Source organism: Heptranchias perlo, chromosome 28 (genome assembly GCF_035084215.1).
Source record: "Heptranchias perlo isolate sHepPer1 chromosome 28, sHepPer1.hap1, whole genome shotgun sequence".
In the NCBI taxonomy this organism is placed as follows: domain Eukaryota; kingdom Metazoa; phylum Chordata; class Chondrichthyes; order Hexanchiformes; family Hexanchidae; genus Heptranchias; species Heptranchias perlo.
Window position 1 is genome coordinate 1,117,478 of NC_090352.1, and position 20,318 is coordinate 1,137,795.

The 20,318-nt window shown below is 44.4% G+C and overlaps 1 protein-coding gene across 4 annotated transcripts in view; it reads left to right on the top strand.

Moving 5' to 3' along the window:
• Positions 1-15,778, top strand: part of LOC137344771 (collagen alpha-1(XXVI) chain) — a 579,410-nt gene extending 563,632 nt beyond the window's left edge. For all 4 annotated transcript variants that reach the window (XM_068007902.1, XM_068007904.1, XM_068007903.1 and 1 more), the window contains 2 exons: positions 1,365-1,449; positions 6,327-15,778. In XM_068007902.1, the coding sequence (XP_067864003.1) occupies positions 1,365-1,449; positions 6,327-6,457 (216 nt within the window). In that variant the 3' untranslated portion in view covers positions 6,458-15,778. The remainder of the gene's footprint in view (positions 1-1,364; positions 1,450-6,326) is intronic.
• The last annotated feature ends 4,540 nt before the right edge of the window (positions 15,779-20,318 follow it).

A 20,318-nucleotide genomic window follows, 5' to 3' on the forward strand; every position in this document is an offset into this window, starting at 1 on the left:
TTCACAGGAGCGATTATCAAACAAGATTTGATACCGAGCCACATATGGAGATATTAGGACAGGAGCTTGGTCACAGAGATAGGTTTAAAGAAGCGTCTTAAAGGAGAGGTAGAGAGACGGAGAGACAGAGAGACGGAGAGACGGAGAGACAGAGAGGTTATGGGGGGGAGTTCCAGAGCTTGGGGCTAAGGCAGCTGATTGACAGTCATTCATCTTATCGTTGTTGCTGCGCTAGCACAGCTGCCACATAACAGGTCATTGTACTCCAAAGTTACTCTTTGGTCAAATACGTTGATATGTTTCAACATAATAAGACACTATACAGATTAATGTATTGTCCTTAACAGGATTTGTGTTCAAAAGTATAATTTTCACATAATACCAACATTCTGTTCCATAGACTCACTTAAGTTGCTACTAACTGGTATGTTTGGAATATAATTCAGCTTATTTCATGGATATGAGTAATAACTTCACTTCTCTGTAACATAGTAACTCCCTGCTGCTCTTCTTGGCTCATGGGTCAGTTGCAAGAGGCATTAACACTTTCAGATGAATCAACCACAGAGTAAGTGTAGGAAATCAGACCATGTAATAACTTATCATAGACAGTCGTTCACTTGTGAGAGTTTTGGGTCTCTTATGTTCAACAGGTACCGGCTATGATATCCAAAACTTCAAGTGAAACTAAACAAGGAGTACTGGGGGAAGGGTGAGGAGTTGGGTTGACAGTAGATGCCTCCAGCTGAAGAGCTAGCACCGACACAGATACGTGTGGCCAAATAGCCTCCTTCTGATCTATGATCTGTTCAGCCAGGATATAACAGCACCACTTACAAAGCAGAGTTTAAGGAATCTTACAACACCAGGTTATAGTCCAACACCTGACGAAGGAGGTAAACTCTGAAAGCTTGTGATTTTCAAATAAAACTGTTGGACTATAACCTGGTGTTGTAAGATTCCTTATATTTGTCCACCCCAGTCCATCACCGGCATCTCCACATCAAAGCAGAGTTTGTTACAGAGCTCCAGTATCCAGCGCTGTAACAGTTCGGATCCTGAACTGACACCTCTGATAGATGAACAGTTTGTCTCAGCCAATTCACCTGTAATCTATAAATAAAAATAATTGTAACTGGGGCTTCAGAGGTATTCTACTCTGTCAAAAATGTTTCTGCTTAGCTAGAGGCAGTGAGAGACGCCCATCTTCTCAAGCATTAGTATCTAAATACCAACCTAATGACAACTGCACGATTATCAACAAAGCTAACACTACTGCAGAAATGTGGTAAGGGACAACTATCAGAGACTCTAACTCAAAGGCTATTCAGGCATTCCTTTTACAGCTGCACTTTTCTCAACAGGGAGAAGGAGTTCATCAGCTTCGGGAGGCTTTGAAGATATTAGCCGAGCGAGTTTTGATTTTGGAACACATGATCGGAATCCATGGTGAGTGAGGTGGAATGGTGAATGGTTAGAGATGCTGTTTTCCAGCTCAATGTTGGTCCCACTTGGTGCAGTGTAAGAGATCTGCATCTTGTGGGGGGAGTCAGGAGACATCATTTGTCTACAAATTGTAACCTGTTAATCGGATATGGTAGATAGAGAATGACCATAAGTCCAGTTTATTAACTGCGCATCTTGTTAGATCTATCGTAATTGGCCCCATTTCCTGTGCTTTTTCCCACCCATTTTGGGGCGGTTATTGACGAATTAGGTAATCTGCCCCTTTTTTTCCATTCCTGGAGGTTTCATCACATGACCTGCCTCCAATCACCCCACCCCCACACTCTCACCATTGGTCGCCCAACACGTCCGTCCTCATGGTGCACAGCTTCCCGACGTCATTGGAAAGTGAACAGGCTCCTCATTACCCGATTGGATGATTCTTGACTGTCAGTCAAACAACATTTTCTATGTCCAATATTTTTACAGCTAGTAAACAAAAGTGTTCAAAGAAATCTTTTTTAAAACACTTTTTTTATTGCCCCAGCGATTTTTCTCCTGAGTTGCTCGCAGCAGTGTCCTGGAGATTAGACTTTCATTCCTGGAGACCCAGGGCAACCTTGGAAGGTTGACAACCCTACTACACTGGGGTAAGGGTCACAGTGATTCCCTCTCCTCTCACCAGGTGGGACCCGAAATACCAGCGGGGACCTACTACAATTATGATATTTAGCCTTCCCCTGGATAATCCACCAGGGTCAGGGTGGAGAGAGACAGGTGGGTGCAAAGCCCACCTCACCCCCAATCCGACAGTGGTCCTGCCAGGCCAGACGCCCCAGGTCATAATGTTACAAGCAGCTATCCTGTAGCTCAAGTACCTTTGGGTATTGACGACTGGAACACAGCAGCAGCTAATCATCGCAATCAGCATAAAAACAGACTCCACAATGAATCAAAAGTAATGGTTCAGGAAGTAATGATAAATGTTACAAAACCATTTGCTAGACCACAGTTAGAGTACTGTGTGCAGTTTAGTGCACCATTATAGAAAGGACATGAAAGCCATAGAGAGCGTACATAGTAAATTCATCTGGTGATGCCAGGGATGGGAAACTATAGTTAAGTGGAGAGACTTGAGACACTGGGACTATATCCACTGGAGCAATAAAGGCGAAGAGGGGATTCAATAGAGTTTTAAAATTATGATGGGTTTGATCGAGTGAATGGGAAAAGATTGTTTCCTCTGGTTGGGGAGTCAATGACGAGGGTCATCAATTTAAAATGATCACTGAGACTGGGGAGAGGGGTTGGGAGAGATGTCTTCATACTGTGGGTTGTTGGGATGTGGAATGTTTTATCACGGGGAGTGGTTGAGGCAGAGAACATTGCATCTTTTAAGGGAAGATTTGAAAAATATATGAAGCAGAGGACAATTAAGGACTACGGGGAGAGAGCAGAGCATTCATGCTTTTCTTGGTGACACAAAAATCTTCCAGCGCACTACTGGCCCATCCACGCCTCTCCCCCACCCTCACCGCGATAGCCTCCGCCGCCCCCCCCCCCCCCCCCCCGTCTCACCCATCTTCCACCCTCCCGAGCGGCAAGCTGCCTGTGAGGGCTGGTTCTGGGCTCACAGTTCGCTATTGATAATGAAATGAGACCCAGCTCTCAAAATGCTCAGGGCATTCCCCAGTGACTTTGGATGGGCAGTGTGAGTGCACCGCCTGCTTCCTCACCATAGTCAGCCCGCCCAAAGTAAGAACTTTTGAGTACAGGAGCAAGGATGTCTTACTGCAGTTATACAGGGCCTTGGTGAGACCACACCCTGGAGTATTGTGTGCAGTTTTGGTCTCCTTACCTAAGAAAGGATATACTTGCCATAGAGGGAGTGCAGCGAAGGTTCACCAGACTGATTCCTGGGATGGCAGGACTGTCGTACGAGGAGAGATTGGGTCGACTCGGCCTGTATTCACTAGAGTTTAGAAGAATGAGAGGTGATCTCATTGAAATGTATAAAATTCTGACAGGGCTAGACAGACTGGACACAGGGAGGATATTTCCCCTGGCTGGGGGGGGGGGTCCAGAACGAGGGGTCACACTCTCAGGATATTGGGTAGGACATTTAGGACTGAGATGAGGAGAAATTTCTTCACTCAGAGGGTGGTGAACCTGTGGAATTCTCAACCACAGAAGGCTGTGGAGGCCAAGTCACTGAATATATTTAATGATGTGGAGATGCCGGTGATGGACTGGGGTTGACAATTGTAAACAATTTTACAACACCAAGTTATAGTCCAGCAATTTTATTTTAAATTCACAAGCTTTCGGAGATTTTCTCCTTCCTCAGGCAAATGTTTCAAGATCTCCTTGAAGCCTACGCATTTATACATATTGAACAATAAAACATGGTGTTTACAGACTGCCCCTGCAACTGCCCGTTGCCAAGGCAATCACCGTGTTCAGACAGAGAGGTGTTACCTGCAGAACCTCCGAATACACATTCAACAAAAAAACAAACAGGGAAAAAAAACAGAGAGAAAAAAAAAAACACAGAGAGAGGCAGAAACATCCGGAAGGCAGAGAGAGCCAGCAAATGACCCATTATATTAAAAACAGATAACATTTGTTCGCTGGTGGGGTAACGTGTAGCGTGACATGAACCCAAGATCCCGGTTGAGGCCGTCCTCATGGGTGCGGAACTTGGCTATCAATTTCTGCTCGACAATTTTGCGTTGTCGTGTGTCTCGAAGGCCGCCTTGGAGTACGCTTACCCGAAGGTCGGTGGATGAATGTCCATGACTGCTGAAGTGTTCCCCGACTGGGAGGGAACCCTCCTGCAAGCCCACGGACAACCTCACGATGCTCCACTTTTCCAGCTTCCACCCTAACCACGTCAAAGAGGCCATCCCCTATGGACAGGCCCTGCGAATACACAGGGTCTGCTCAGACGAGGAGGAACGCGATGGACACCTACAGACGCTGAAAGACGCCCTAGTAAGAACGGGATATGACGCTCGACTCATCGATCGACAGTTCCGACGGGCCACAGCAAAAAATCGCATAGACCTCCTCAGGAGACTAACACGGGACGCAACCAACAGAGTACCCTTTGTCGTCCAGTACTTCCCCGGAGCGGAGAAACTACGCCATGTTCTCCGCAGCCTTCAACATGTCATCAATGAGGACAAACACCTCGCTATGGCCATCCCCACACCTCCACTACTCGCCTTTAAACAGCCACCCAACCTCAAACAGACCATCGTTCGCAGCAAACTACCTAGCTTTCAAGAGAACAGCGTCCACGACGCCACACAACCCTGCCACGGTAACCTCTGCAAGACATGCCAGATCATCGACACAGATACCACCATCACACGAGATGACACCACCCACCAGGTGCATGGTTCATACTCCTGTGACTCAGCCAACGTTGTCTACCTCATACGTTGCAGGAAAGGATGCCCCAGAGCATGGTACATTGGCGAGACCATGCAGACGCTGCGACAACGGATGAACGGACACCGCGCAACAATCGCCAAACAGGAGGGTTCCCTCCCAGTCGGGGAACACTTCAGCAGTCATGGACATTCATCCACCGACCTTCGGGTAAGCGTACTCCAAGGCGGCCTTCGAGACACACGACAACGCAAAATTGTCGAGCAGAAATTGATAGCCAAGTTCCGCACCCATGAGGACGGCCTCAACCGGGATCTTGGGTTCATGTCACGCTACACGTTACCCCACCAGCGAACAAATGTTATCTGTTTTTAATATAATGGGTCATTTGCTGGCTCTCTCTGCCTTCCGGATGTTTCTGCCTCTCTCTGTGTTTTTTTTTTTCTCTCTGTTTTTTTTCCCTGTTTGTTTTTTTGTTGAATGTGTATTCGGAGGTTCTGCAGGTAACACCTCTCTGTCTGAACACGGTGATTGCCTTGGCAACGGGCAGTTGCAGGGGCAGTCTGTAAACACCATGTTTTATTGTTCAATATGTATAAATGCGTAGGCTTCAAGGAGATCTTGAAACATTTGCCTGAGGAAGGAGAAAATCTCCGAAAGCTTGTGAATTTAAAATAAAATTGCTGGACTATAACTTGGTGTTGTAAAATTGTTTACGAATATATTTAAGAAGGAGCTAAATAGATTTCTAGACAGAAAAGGCATTGAGGGGTATGGGGAGAGAGCGGGAATATGGTATTGAGATAGAGGATCAGCCATGATCATATTGAATGGTGGAGCAGGCTCGAAGGGCCGAATGGCCTACTCCTGCTCCTATTTCCATGTTTCTATGTAATGTGCCAGATGGTGGCAGGACTCAGATTAGTGCCTATAATTCATTCCTTAGGGAGGGAGGAATAAAGAGTAAATTAGTGGCTGAGAGAGCCCAGATTGTCCTTGTATATCTCTGAGAATCTATATAATCTAAAAATTACAGCCAAGTCTTTTAGGAAGCACTTCATCACACAAAGGGTAGTGGAAATCTGGAATTCTCTCCCCTAAAGGCTGTGGATGCTGGAGGTCAATTGAAGCTTTCAGGACTGAGATCAATAAATTTTTGTTAGGTAAGGATATCAAGGGATATGGGTCAAAGGTCGGTAAATGGGGTTAAGGTACAGATCAGCCATGAGTTCATTGAATGGTGGAACAGGCTCGAGGGGCTGAGTGGAAATAGGCTGTTTTTTGTTCAGCTTGGGAAAGGTCCTTTTGCTAAACTCACAATCCGGGAATGAATACCAAGCAGGGAAAAAACCCACAGGAAACCCATAGGATGTCAGATGGGTAATCTGAAATAGAAACAAGAAATGTTGGAAACATGCAGCAGGCCTGTTAACAAGTAAATGATAAGCTTTGTCTCAGAACTTACTCAATGACTTTTTTTCCAGATACTTCCACAGCACTGGAGTCTGGGTCAGGATTCGAAGCATTCCTTCCAAACATAAAGATCAAGAGGGAGGGACACCTACATCATCCACTCTCCGCACTGCTGGCTGGCCAGGAACAGAAGCGGAAGTAGGGACAGACAGTGGTGGGGAGGGAGGCTGGATAAACTATTGGAAGCGTGGTTATCAGATCATTAAAGGTGCAGCATTCATTGGCCTACACTGCCTTGAGACCACAGGACCTCCTACAAGAAAGTGAATTGGTTTCTCGTTGAAGCAAAAAGCCAAAACACAGCAGATGCTGGAAATCTGCAACAAAAGCAGAAAATGCAGGCAACACTCGGTAGATCAGATCCCATCCATGGAGAAATCAGAGCTTTAAGATTTCAGGTGTTGACCTTTCGTCAAACAAAAGTGACTCATGAAGTCATCTGTTCTCTCCACAGACGCTGATTGACCTGCATTTCCTGATTTGCCATTCAGTTTGTTCGCATAAACTCCGCTGTACAGCGGATCTGAAGAAAGCTGTTCCAGAATGATTTGACCTACGTGTAGCATAGTATGTTACAGCACAGAAGGAGGCCATTCAACCCATCATGCCTGTGCTGGCTCTTTGAAAGAGCTATCCAATTAGTCCCACTCTCCTGCTCGTTCCACATAGCCCTATAAATTTTTCCCTTCAAGTATTTATCCAATTCCCTTTTGAAAGTTATTATTGAATCTGCTTCCACCACCCTTTCAGACAGTGCAGGCAACACGTCAATGCGTAAAAAAATGTTTCCTCATCTCACCTCTGGCTCTTTTGCCGATCACCTTAAATCTGTGTCCTCTAGTTACTGACCCGTCTGCCACTAGAAACAGTTTCTCCTTATTTACTCTATCAAAACCGTTCATGATTTTGAACACCTCTATCAAATCTCCCCTTAACCTTCTCTGTTCTAAGGATGACAACTCCAGCTTCTCCAGTCTCTCCACATAACTGGTCCCTTATCCCTGGCACCATTCTAGGAAATCTCCTCTGCACCCTCTCTAAGGCCTTGACATCCTTCCTAAAGTGCCCAGAATTGAACACAATACTCCAGCTGAGGTCTAACCAGTGTTTTATAAAGGTTTAGCATAACTTCCTTGCTTTTGTACTCCTTGCCTCTATTAATAAAGCCCAGGATCCTATATGCTTTTTAACAGCCTTCTGAACTTGTCCTGCCACCTTCAAAGATTTGTGTACATACACCCCCAGATCTCTCTATTCCTGCACCCCCTTCAAAATTGTACCATTTAGTTTATATTGCCTCCCCTCATTCTCCCTACCAAAATGCATCATTTCACACTTCTCTGCTTAAATTTCATCTGCCCATTTCACCAGTCTGTCTGTGTCCTCCTCAATTCTGTTACTATCCTCCACATTGTTTATTACATTCCCGAGTTTCATATCATCAGCAAACTGTGAAATTATACCCTCTATACCCAAGTCCAGGTCATTAATATATGTCAAAAAGAGCAGTGGTCCTAATACTGACCCCTGGGGAACACCACTATATACTTCCCTCCAGTCTGAAAAATAACCGTTCACCACTACTCTCTGCTTTCTGTCCCTTAGCCAATTTTGTATCAACGCTGCCACTGTCCCTTTAATCCCATGGGCTTTAATTTTGCTAACAAGTCTATTATGTGGTACTTTATCAAATGCCCTTCGAAAGTCCATATGCACAACATCAACCACACTATCCTCATCAACCCTCTCCATTACTTCATCAAATAACTCAATCAAGTTAGTCAAACACGATTTTCCTTTAACAAATCCGTGCTGACTTTCATTTATTAGCCCATAGTTTTTCAAGTGCCAATTAATTTTGTCCCGGATTATTGTCTCTAAAAGTTTCCCCACCACCGACGTTAGACTGGCTAGCCTGTAACGTTGGAGCTGAACGTTTCGGGAGGAGGGTAGGAGGTATGTGATTTACGTGTAGCCAGTAAAGTTCTGTGAATGAACAACACTGGAAGCTGGTAAACGTCAATAAAAATTCTCCTGTGTAAGAGTTAAGTATCAATCACAAGTATCGTATCACAGTAACTAGGTTTAGTTATTCGTTAGACACCCTTAGATGATATGGGTGGTAAAAATTGCTCTGCTCATTGCATATACAGTATTAGTGCCATAAATCTGTTATTATTTGTTCCTTTCAGTATACCTAGGGACACCCTAAATTCCATTATTTAGACTGTCGTCATATTTCACTTAAATACCAAAAAAAATCATGAACCTACTTACAAGAAAATTCTTAGCCCATGCTTTGCTGGTGAAAGAGTTAAGACAGTGTGATATATAGCACAGTTGACCAACATCCTGACTTTCCAAGTGTAGGGTTTGGGTTTGAATCTAGCAGCGACTGATTGAATCAAAGTCTCCTTTCTATTGGCTGTATAATTCCCCAGAAATCACCGACACATTGTGTTCCTTTATAAACCTACAGTAGTGACATCACAACCATTAACCTCTTGTGTGGCTGCCTCATCAACAATGGTAGCGAGCAGTGCATCAGTAGTTGGAACCCGCACCACCAGCCCATAAACAGACTAAATTTCAAACCATAGGGATAACGTGCCAGGAACCTTACCCACCACCAATGTTTACTTGAAAAGTTCAGGCTAAAGGGTCCAATTTTCCAATCCCAGCAAAAATGGGCTTGAGCTGCCCCATGCCCGGATTCATTCATGCCCGGAGTGGGGAGCAGGCAATACCCAGTTTTCCAATATAAGCTCCATCCCCTATTTTGACCAGGCTACAGGGGAGCCTGGCATGCAGCAGACTTGGCTAAGGATGCAGGAATCATAGAATCATAGAACTTTATGGCACTGAAGAAGGCCATTCGGCCCATTGTGTCTGTGCCAGCCGAAAAAGAGCTATCCAGCTTAATCCCACTTTCCAGCACTTGGTCTGTAGCCCTGTAGGTTACGGCACTTCAAGTGCACATCCAAGTACTTTTTAAATGAGTTGAGGGTTTCTGCCTCTACCACTCTTTCAGGCAGTGAATTCCAGGCCCCCACAGGAGAGCTCTTCAAGGGGAAGTTGTAGTACAGACAAAAAGGTTGATTTATTATTCACAATGGCACTTTGTAGGTAACACTTCCCTTTGATGCTTAAGATTTAGGAGTCCTGCTGCAGATATACACCAAAGAACTTTGTCACTCCCTCTGGAGTGAAGTGAAGCAGCTATCCTCAGACACTCCAAGCCATGCATGTCTCTTGTAGATAAGGGAGGGTCCAGGCAGTCCCCCTCTGGTGCATTTGGGCCTGGTTTGCATTCTTTTTTCATCCTCTTCCTCCAAATAGTACAGAAATAGAGCAATCCTCATGCAATGGCCATTTTCAAATTATAATTGTACCAGCTGAAAGTGTGGGTCAAAAACCCACAAACGAAAACAGGTAAAAAGTAGAACTGAAAATAACACCTGGCAGAAATTGTAAGAGAAATTCCACTTTCAGATATTCTTTTCAAAAGGTAGCAGGTTCCCCTATCAATACTGACTAGATGCCAGCCCAGAAAGTATCTTCAGCTTATAAAAAACTCTGCTGCCCGTATCCTAACTCGCACCAAATCCCATTCACCCATCACCCCTGTCCACGCTGACCTACACTGGCTCGCGGTCCAGCAACACCTCGATTAAAATTCTCATCTTTGTGTTCAAATCCCTCCATAGCCTCACCCCTCCCTACCTCCTCCAGCCCTACAAACCTCCGAGATCTCTGCGCTCCTCCAATTCTGGCCTCTTGCGCATTGCTGATTTTAATCGCTCCACCATTGGCGGCCCTGCCTTCAGCTGCCTGGGCCCTATGCTCTGGAATTCACTCCCTAAACCTCTCTACCTCTCTCACCTCCTTTAAGATGCTTCTTAAAATCTACCTCTTTGACCAAGCCTGTCCTAATATCTCCTTATGTGGCTCGGTGTCACATTTTGTTTGATGACACTCCTGTGAAGCACCTTGGGATGTTTTACTACGTTAAAGGCGCTATATAAATGCAAGTTGTTGTGTCTGTCAAGACATACACTTCCCTGGTGAGAATCTCTGGAAATTTCCTGTGTGGTCTTAAGCATCTTATTGTAATACATTAACGCACTGATGGGAAGATCGTGCCTGCTCTCACTTAGGGTTCCCAAGGTCCACCTTATGATATGACTAGAAGCTCATGTGTGACGCAGTGTAGGTGGACATCTGACCAGATGGATTTCCATTGGACTTTCCAACTGCGGCAGTGCTCTGCACCTCCAGCAAAGGCAACCGGGAAATATTCCCTAATTTTTTTTAATATCAGGATGAAATTGTGCCCTAATTATTCCCTGTGGATGGGGAATATGAGGTTCTTGATTTACCCAAAGTAGGCCAACATAATCAAAATGCTGCACATTTAAACAGATCTTTCTATTAAAATATGAACATCTAGATGTTTGTAAAGATAATTCCTGATTATTTGGAAGGAAATCTGTAATAGTTCAACATGTTTTGAAGCCTCATGCAGAAAATAAGATTGTTTAAATCTCTCTAATTAAGGCAGGTGTTACATCACCATGAATCCTTATACACAAGTTCATAAATACTGTAACAGCAGCTGTATTTTGTAAATTTAATATATATATAAGACATTTTAGATGTAGGTTTTGCACCAGGCTATTGCATTTTAATTTTCTTTAACATTAGCTCAGATCTTCTGGTTGTAATTTATATGCCAATACAACATTTGCAACTGATATTAAGAAACTTTGATATAACTTGTCTGCCCTTGCATGCTAAAGTATAAGGTTGACACATGGAGATGATGTTGGGCATTGGCTTATCACACAAAACTTACCCTAATTTGGAAGGAATTGGTCATCTCACTTAGAGACACCACAGGGTGGGAAATGGAAAATGTAACAAGGAAGCTTCACTCTGTGTTACCTCACCTGGCATTGCTTGATGCTGACACTGGGTGCCTGGAATGCAAAATGCTTCATTGCCCAGCAAACATCCTTCATGCAAAATTTAACTAAAAGTAGAAACTGATTTTTACAGATATTCATCCACTGGATGTGTTGACCTTTCAACACTGGATGTGTTGACCTTTACCCACTGGATGTGTTGACCTTTACCCACTGGATGTGTTGACCTCTACCCACTGGAGAGGTTGACCTTTACCCACTGGATGTGTTGACCTTTATCCACTGGATGGGTTGACCTTTACCCACTGGAGAGGTTGACCTTTACCCACTGGATGTGTTGACCTTTACCCACTGGATGGTTGGCCTTTACCCTTTACTGTTTGCATTGATATCTCTTTTTTCATATTCCTTTTTGTAGTTCTTCCAGTCCGCTGGATTTCCACTTTTCTTTGCATTTGTGTAAACTTTTTTAGCTTGATACTATATCTTACTTTGTTAGTTGACCATGATTGCTTAACTTCACAAGTGGAGCTTTTGGCTTTTAGGGGCACATACTGATTTTATATTGTACCAAATTGTTCTTTGAATACTTCCCACTGTTTATCTGTAGGTTTAACCATTAACATTTCAGCCCAGTTTACTGCGGTCAATTTATTTCTCATCCCTTCGAAGTTTGCCTTACTTAAATTTAAAACCTTGTGTGACTCTCCCTTCTCCCTCTCAAATCTAATATCAAATTTGATCATATTCTTGTCATTATTCACAAGATGTTCCCTTATAGTCAGATTACAGCCTAATTCAGGCTCATTACTCATCACTAAATGTAGTATGGCCTGTTCCCTTGTCGAGTGAAAAAAAAAATTGGATAAGGGCCGTTTTGGGGCGTAGGTAGCGTGATGTGCAATTACCCCACGCCCAATGACCCCGGCACAGGCAGGACACAAGTTTCAGCCCATCCCAGGACTTACCTGCAATCAGCGTTCCATCCCAGGCCTTGCACATGGAATCAGTGCAATTCACACTTTCCACCACCAGGAGGGAGCTCAATCTCTTAAAGGGAGGATGTTTCTTAGAAATCTCTTAAAGGTAGCTGGTACCTGTTATTTGCTGAAAACAACAGTCTACTGTCTGCACGGAGTCTGAACGGAGATCAGACATCGCACACGTAAAACACAGATGCAGAACCCATTCTTAGATTTACACACTGATGAGTTATGTTAAAACATTGAATAAAGGTTGCGCACTACTAAATCCCACATCCTCCATTCTGCATGCCAGACCTCACCAATCTGCCGAACAGATTGACCTGCGAGAGTGCATGCACCAAGGTTCTCTGCTGATATACTAGAGACCCTGGTTGCAAGAGGTGGACAGAGGAGGGACATCCTATATCCGCGGGGGGAGGGGGGGCAAGAGGCCCTCCAGACATATACCCGGGAGGCAGTAGAGGACGAAGTCAATGCCAGGCGCACAGCATCATGAACATGGATGCAGTGCAGGAAGAAGTTCAATGCTTTGACATGATTGGTCACGGTGAGTGAGGTCAACTGTCAAGTGGCATCTCCTGCCAACTGCACCACACACTACACCCCCATCACCCACATACCAACAAACTCTTTCCATCAGTACTCAACTCTTCCAACCAGATGCTTCCTCCCGCCCTTACATATTACCACTGTTTCAAGCCACCCACCCACAAGTCACAGGCCACACACACTGGCAGCTATTCAACCATGACAGACACATCACCCAGACACACGTCCCGCATTCTTGCAGGAGAAGGTGGCGCATATCAGGAGGCACCAAGTGGCCGTGGCCTTTAGCCCCTCGAGCCTGTTCTACCATTCAATGAGATCGTGGTGGACCTGTGACCTAACTCACACTGATTGAAGCCATTTTCTCCCTACTTTACATGATTCCAGCATTCATTACCTGCGCCAGTGCTAACTCCTATACCATGATGGCGTCCGGCGCATGACACGCTGCAAACATGCATGCGCATCCAAGATGCCATCTTGGATGTCAGGGAGGCCGCATGGCACCGAAACAATGGGCGCTACACAGCCCAATTTAGCGCCCAATGGTCCAGACAACTGTCCCGAATACACTCTAGAAATTCACTGCCTTTACTACTTGAGCTGTTCGGCCTCTCCCAGATCATGTGAAAATTAAAATCTCCCATTATAACCACATTGTTTTTGCTATATGCTTCCCTGATCTCTGTATTTATACACCCCACCGCCTCGCTACATCACTACTATCAGGAGGTCTGTAGACAACTCTTACAAGAGTCTTGCATCCTTTGCTGTTCCATAATTTTACCCAAAGTGTTTCCACTTCCTGGTCACCCTTTTTTCTACTGCTGTGATTGTGTCTTTTATTAATATTGTTACTCCTCTTTCTTTCCCAATTTCCCTATCTTTACTAACAATCCTATAGCCTGGAATATTTAGCTCCCAATCATGTGCAGCTTGTAGCCAGGTCTCTGTAATAGCCACCACATCATACTATTTAAGCTGAATTTGTGCTTCTATCTCTATCAAAACCCTTCATGATTTTGTTTGTTTTATTTCTTCTGTTATGTATATTCGTGAACTGAGCTCTTTTTGGGTAACTGGTCCCACCCTGCCCATATACACTGATGGTGTGTTTCTCACACTTTTTGACCTATCACACCTTTTGTTGCTGATGCTCTGTACATTATCACTGGCAATTTAATATGTTTTTATTTTTCAACACTCCTGCTTTATTTTTAACAGATATTTTATTATTCCATTCTATAACCGTTGCTGTACCCAGAGTATTCATATTATCTTTATCACTTTTTGTACCCCGAACTTTGCTCGCATTCCTTCTTTTTGTTATCTTTAGGTTACTGTTACTTCTACCTGAACCTCCACCCTCCCCCACCCTTTATTGGTTTAAAGTCCTTGCTACAGGCAATTTATCCTTCTCGCTAGGACCTTGGTCCCAGCCTGTTTCAGGTGCAGCCCGTCCCCGTGGCACAGCTCCTTCCTGTCCCAGCACTGGTGTCCATGTCCCATGAAATGGAAGCCCTCTTTCCCACACCAGTCTTTCAGCCATGCATTTAGTTTCCTGATCTGCTTATCCCTCTGTTAATTAGCATGTGGCTCAGGTAGTAATTACCACCTTCTATAATTTAGCTCCTAGCTCCTGATATTCCCTTAGCACACCCTGTGCTGATCTATATCCACTGGATGTGTTGACCTTTACCCATCAGATGTGTTGACCTTTACCCACTGGACGTGTTGACCTTTACCCACTGGACATGTTGACCTTTACCCATTGGACATGTTGACCTTTACCCACTGGACGTGTTGACCTTTACCCATTGGACATGTTGACCTTTACCCACTAGATGTGTTGACCTTTACCCACTGGATGTGTTGACCTTTACCCATTGGACATGTTGACCTTTACCCACTGGATGTGTTGACCTTTACCCACTGGATGTGTTGACCTTTACCTATCCAATATGTTGACCTTTACCCACTGGATGTGTTGACCTTTACCCACTGGATGTGTTGACCTTTACCCATTGGACATGTTGACCTTTACCCACTGGATGTGTTGACCTTTACCTATCCGATATGTTGACCTTTACCCACTGGATGTGTTGACCTTCACCTATCAGATGTGTTGACCTTTACCCACTGGATGTGTTGACCTTTACCCACTGGATGTGTTGACCTTCACCTATCAGATGTGTTGACCTTTACCCACTGGATGTGCTGACTTTTACCCACTGGATGTGTTGACCTTTACCTATCAGATATGTCGACCTTTACCCACTGGATGTGTTGACCGTTACCCACTGGATGTGTTGACCTTTACCTATCAGATATGTTGACCTTTACCCACTGGATGTGTTGACCTTTACCTATCAGATATGTCGACCTTTACCCACTGGATGTGTTGACCGTTACCCACTGGATGTGTTGACCTTTACCTATCAGATATGTTGACCTTTACCCATTGGATGTGTTGACCTTTACCTATCCGATATGTTGACCTTTACCCACTGGATGTGTTGACCTTCACCTATCAGATGTGTTGACCTTTACCCACTGGATGTGTTGACCTTTACCCACTAGATGTGTTGACCTTTACCCACTGGATGTGTTGACCTTTACCCACTGGATGTGTTGATCCATAACCAGTTTTATTTTACTGTATGTACCTTTGTAATGTATCTTAAATGTATCAAATTGATAAGACTAATGCAGCACTCAGTATGCATGTTTTGTATGCCGTTCACTCTCTGTAATTATATAGCAGCATCATTGCATTTATATACACTGTTGCATTTTTATGTTCTTTATGTCTGGGCAGGCAATGTCGGTAGGAGGCCATATCAGCCATTGTGGTTTGCTAAAAGCAATACCCAAATCAGAGAACATGCATTGCACTGAGGTTATTTAAAATGGTGACATTCTGCAGTACAGCCACCATATTCATTATGTACACTTTGTGCTGTCCTTTTTAACTAGGCACATAATTAAAGACATTTCTAACTAGGTTGCTGCTGGTGTTGAAGTTGGTGGTTAAATGCTGTGATTGACTGGACATTTATCTAATTTTCTGTTGTGGGATCTCCCTTTGTACTAATTGGCTGCTAGGTTTACCTACTAACAGCAGCAACTGCACTTCAAAAAGATGTCATCAAAGCTCTTTGGGATGTCTTCAGGATGTGTTAATGTGCGATATAGATCTCTTTGTATTCCCACCAAATGGGAGGGTATTTAAACACAGCATTAAACATACCACATTGCCAAATCTTTTCATGGAAGAAAAAAATGATTGAAAATCCAAAAACTTGAAATGTGCCTTCATTTCTTCAGTTTGGCTCCAACTCCCCCGCACCCACTCTTCGCTGGGGTCTATGAGCGGGCCATAATGTCAGGTTCTGACAAGTAGCCCAATGTTGGGGCGTCCAACAAGCAGATCCTGAGGAAGATAAGGCAGAAAGCCAGGAATGCACCCTGCTGCTCTAGCCCTGCTCCTACTATAGGCCCCTGCCCAATTTCTGTTTGTGGGGAAGTCCCAGGAAATCCCAGAGCAGCGCAATGGAGGTGGAGACCTGATGTAATGGATCTCCACCCCTTTCTGCTCCACCCTGAATAGAGTAGAGGAAAGCCGACTCCAATGTGTCCAGTTTTAGACACCTTATTTTAGGAAGGATGACAAAGCCATGGAGAGGATGCAGGAGAGATTCACTAAGATGGGACCAGGGATGAGAGGCTTTAGTTATGAAGAGAGACTGGAGAAACTGGGGCTCTTTTCATTAGAGCCATTAAGGGAGAGTTAAAATGTGGTATGTCCTGCCAGAAACAGTGCTGGAAGCAGACGGTGCTGGCAGATGTGTTGTACCTGCTGCCACGTCCCAGCTGATGGTCATTCCTTCAGTTTGGCTTTCATTAAGAGTATGAAGACCACCATAAAGATTCTTTCTATTCAATCTGAGATAGATAGATTTTTGGGCTCTAGGGGAATCAAGGAATATGGGGATCGGGCAGGAAAGTGGAGTTGAGGTCGAAGATCAGCCATGATCTGATTGAATGGCGGAGCAGGCTCGAGGGGCCGAATGGCCTACTCCTGCTCCTATTTCTCATGTTCTTATGTTCTAACCCCCAGCTTGTTGAATCCAGAACTTAGAGCCTTCAGTAAATTGGAGCTCCAAGGTCTCCATATTATAAAAAGGATAGAGAGACACTGGAAAAAGTGCACAAAAGAGTCACAAGGATGATACCAGAACTGAGAGGCTATAACTATCAGGAAAGACTAAACAGGCTAGAGATCTTTTTCATAGAATCATAGAAAGTTACGGCACAGAATGTTGATGTTCAAAGGGACCTGTGTGTCCTTGTTCATGAGGCACTGAAAGCTAACATGCAGATGCAACAAACAATTAGGAAGGCAAATGGTATGTTGGCCTTTATTACAAGATGATTTGAGTACAGGAGTAAAGATGTCTTACTGCAGTTATACAGGGCCTTGGTGAGACCACACCTGGGGTATTGTGTGCAGTTTTGGTCTCCTTACCTAAGAGCAGAGGAGGCTGAGGGGGGACATGATTGAGGTGTACAAAATTATGAGGGGCACAGATAGGATGGATACTAAGGAGCTTTTTCCCTTCGTTGAGGGTTCTATAACAAGGGGACATAGATTCAAGGTAAAAGGCGGGAGGTTTAGAGGGGATTTGAGAAAGAACTTTTTCACCCAGAGGGTGGTTGGAGTCTGGAACTCACTGTCTGAAAGGGTTGTGGAGGCAGGAACCCTCACAACATTCAAGAAGCATTTGGATGAGCACTTGAAATGCCATAGCATACAAGGCTACGGACCAAATGCTGGAATATGGGATTAGAGTAGACAGGGCTGATGGCCGGCGCGGACACGATGGGCCGAAGGGCCTCTATCCGTGCTGTATAACTCTATGACTCTATGACTCTAAAGGATATACTTGCCATAGAAGGAGTGCAACGAAGTTTCACCAGACTGATTCCTGGGATGGTGGGACTGTCGTATGAGGAGAGATTGAGTAGACTAGGCCTGTATTCACTAGACTTTAGAAGAATGAGAAGTGATCTCATTGAAACATATAAAATTCTTATGGGGCTCGACAGGGTAGATGCAGGGAGGATGTTTCCCCTGGATGGGGAGTCTAGAACCAGGGGTCAGTCTCAGAATAAGGGGTCGGCCATTTAGGACTGAGATGAGGAGAAATTTCTTCACTCAGAGGGTGGTGAATCTTTGGAATTCTCTACCCCAGAGGGCTGAGTCATTGAGTACATTCAAAACAGAGATCGATAGATTTCTAGATATTAAAGGCATCAAGGGATATGGGGATCATGCAGGAAAATGGCGTTGAGGTAGATGATCAGCCATGATCTTGTTGAATGGCGGAGCAGGATCGAGGGGCCGGATGGCCTACTCCTGCTCCTATTTCTTATGTTCTTATGTTCTTAGAAGCAGGCCATTCGACCCATCATGTCCGTGCTGGGCGGAAAAGAGCTATCCAACTTAATCCCACTTTCTAGCACTTGGTCCGTAGCCCTGTAGGTTATCACTTTCGCTAAAAATGATAAGGCTGAGAAGTGACCTGATAGAGGTCTTTAAAATTATGATAGGATTGACGTAGAGAAGATGTTTCCACTTGTGGGGGAGTCCAAAACTAGGAGCCATGAATACAAGATAGTCACTAATAAATCCAATAAAGAAGTCAGGACAAACTTTTTTACTCAGAGAGGTGTTAAATAAACCATTAACGATAAAGTTTGCACTGTAGTTTCTGAATGTCACATTGAATAAACACAGTCTGATTATTTTTTGTTTCTAAAGAATAATTGTGTTAACATCAAAAAGATTCCAGATTCACTTGTCCATCTTACTGATAAGATCCAGTTGACTGCAATCAGATAGAGGTGTCTGGAAATCCTTCCGAAAGAATTTAATATCCACTTTTTCAGCTTGCTTACCTTTTCAAATCAAATGGCTTCCAACAGTGACTGTCAATTAAGTAAACGTCACAATTTGTATAATTTAAACATGCTTGTTCTAATACTGTCCAAAATACATAACAGGAAAAAATCAATTGCACAGGGGAAATATGCAGATGTACGGTAATGTGACATATTAAATTGAGATAAAAATATAAGTAAATATGTGTAAAAGTATAAAAGATAATTCAGCAGCCCTAGTTTACCCTTTTTTTTCTTGGATTTAATGTACACTTCTCAATTGATCGTGTCTCAGGAAACAAGCCAGAGCCTTGCCTGGTTATAAAGCCCAAAGCATAAATTGGGTTTAAATGGTCTCCCTGGTTGTCATGTGTGTTCTTCACCTCAGTGTGATTCATGGAGAATAACAAAAGCCAATTATCGAGAGGAAATGCTGGTCTGATCAGTGCTGACTGGTGTGGAATATTTTAAAGTCCCTAAGATCAGAATGACAAGAAGTGCAGTATAAAATGAAACACGTTCCAGTACAGCTACAACACTGGCATCTACCCGACAATGTGGAAAATTGCCCAGGTATGTCCTGTCCACAAAAAGCAGGACAAATCCAATCTGACCAATTACCTCCCCATCAGTCTACTCTCAATCATCAGCAAAGTGATGGAAGGTGTCGTCGACAGTGTTATCAAGCGGCACTTACTCACCAATAACCTGCTCACCGATGCTCAGTTTGGGTTCCACCAGGACCACTCGGCTCCAGACCTCATTACAGCCTTGGTCCAAACATGGACAAAAGAGCTGAATTCCAGAGGTGAGGTGAGAGTGACTGCCCTTGACATCAAGGCAGCATTTGACCGAGTGTGGCACCAAGGAGCCCGAGTAAAATTGAAGTCAATGAGAATCAGGGGGAAAACTCTCCAGTGGCTGGAGTCATACCTAGCACAAAGGAAGATGGTAGTGGTTGTTGGAGGCCAATCATCTCAGCCCCAGGACATTACTGCAGGAGTTCCTCAGGGCCGTGTTCTAGGCCCAACCATCTTCAGCTGCTTCATCAATGACCTTCCCTCCATCATAAGGTCAGAAATGGGGATGTTCGCTGATGACTGCACAGTGTTCAGTTCCATTCGCAACCCTCAGATAATGAAGCAGTCCGAGCCCGCATGCAGCAAGACCTGGACAACATCCAGGCTTGAGCTGATAAGTGGCAAGTAACATTCGCGCCAGACAAGTGCCAGGCAATGACTATCTCCAACAAGAGAGAGTCTAACCACCTCCCCTTGACATTCAACGGCATTACCATAGAACCATAGAAACGATACAGCACAGAAGGAGGCCATTCGGCCCATCGTGTCTGCGCCGGCTCAAAGAACAACCAGGTGCCCATTCTAATCCAACCTTCCAGCACCCGGTCCGTAGCCCTGCAGCTTAGGTGCAGGTCCAGGTACTTTTTAAAAGAGTTGAGGGTCCCTGCCTCTGCCACCAATTCGGGCAGTGAATTCCATACACCCACCACCCTCTGGGTAAAAAAGTTTTTCCTCATGTCCCCTCTAATCCTTCCGCCAATCAGCTTAAATCTATGTCCTCTAGTTCTTGAACTCTCCGC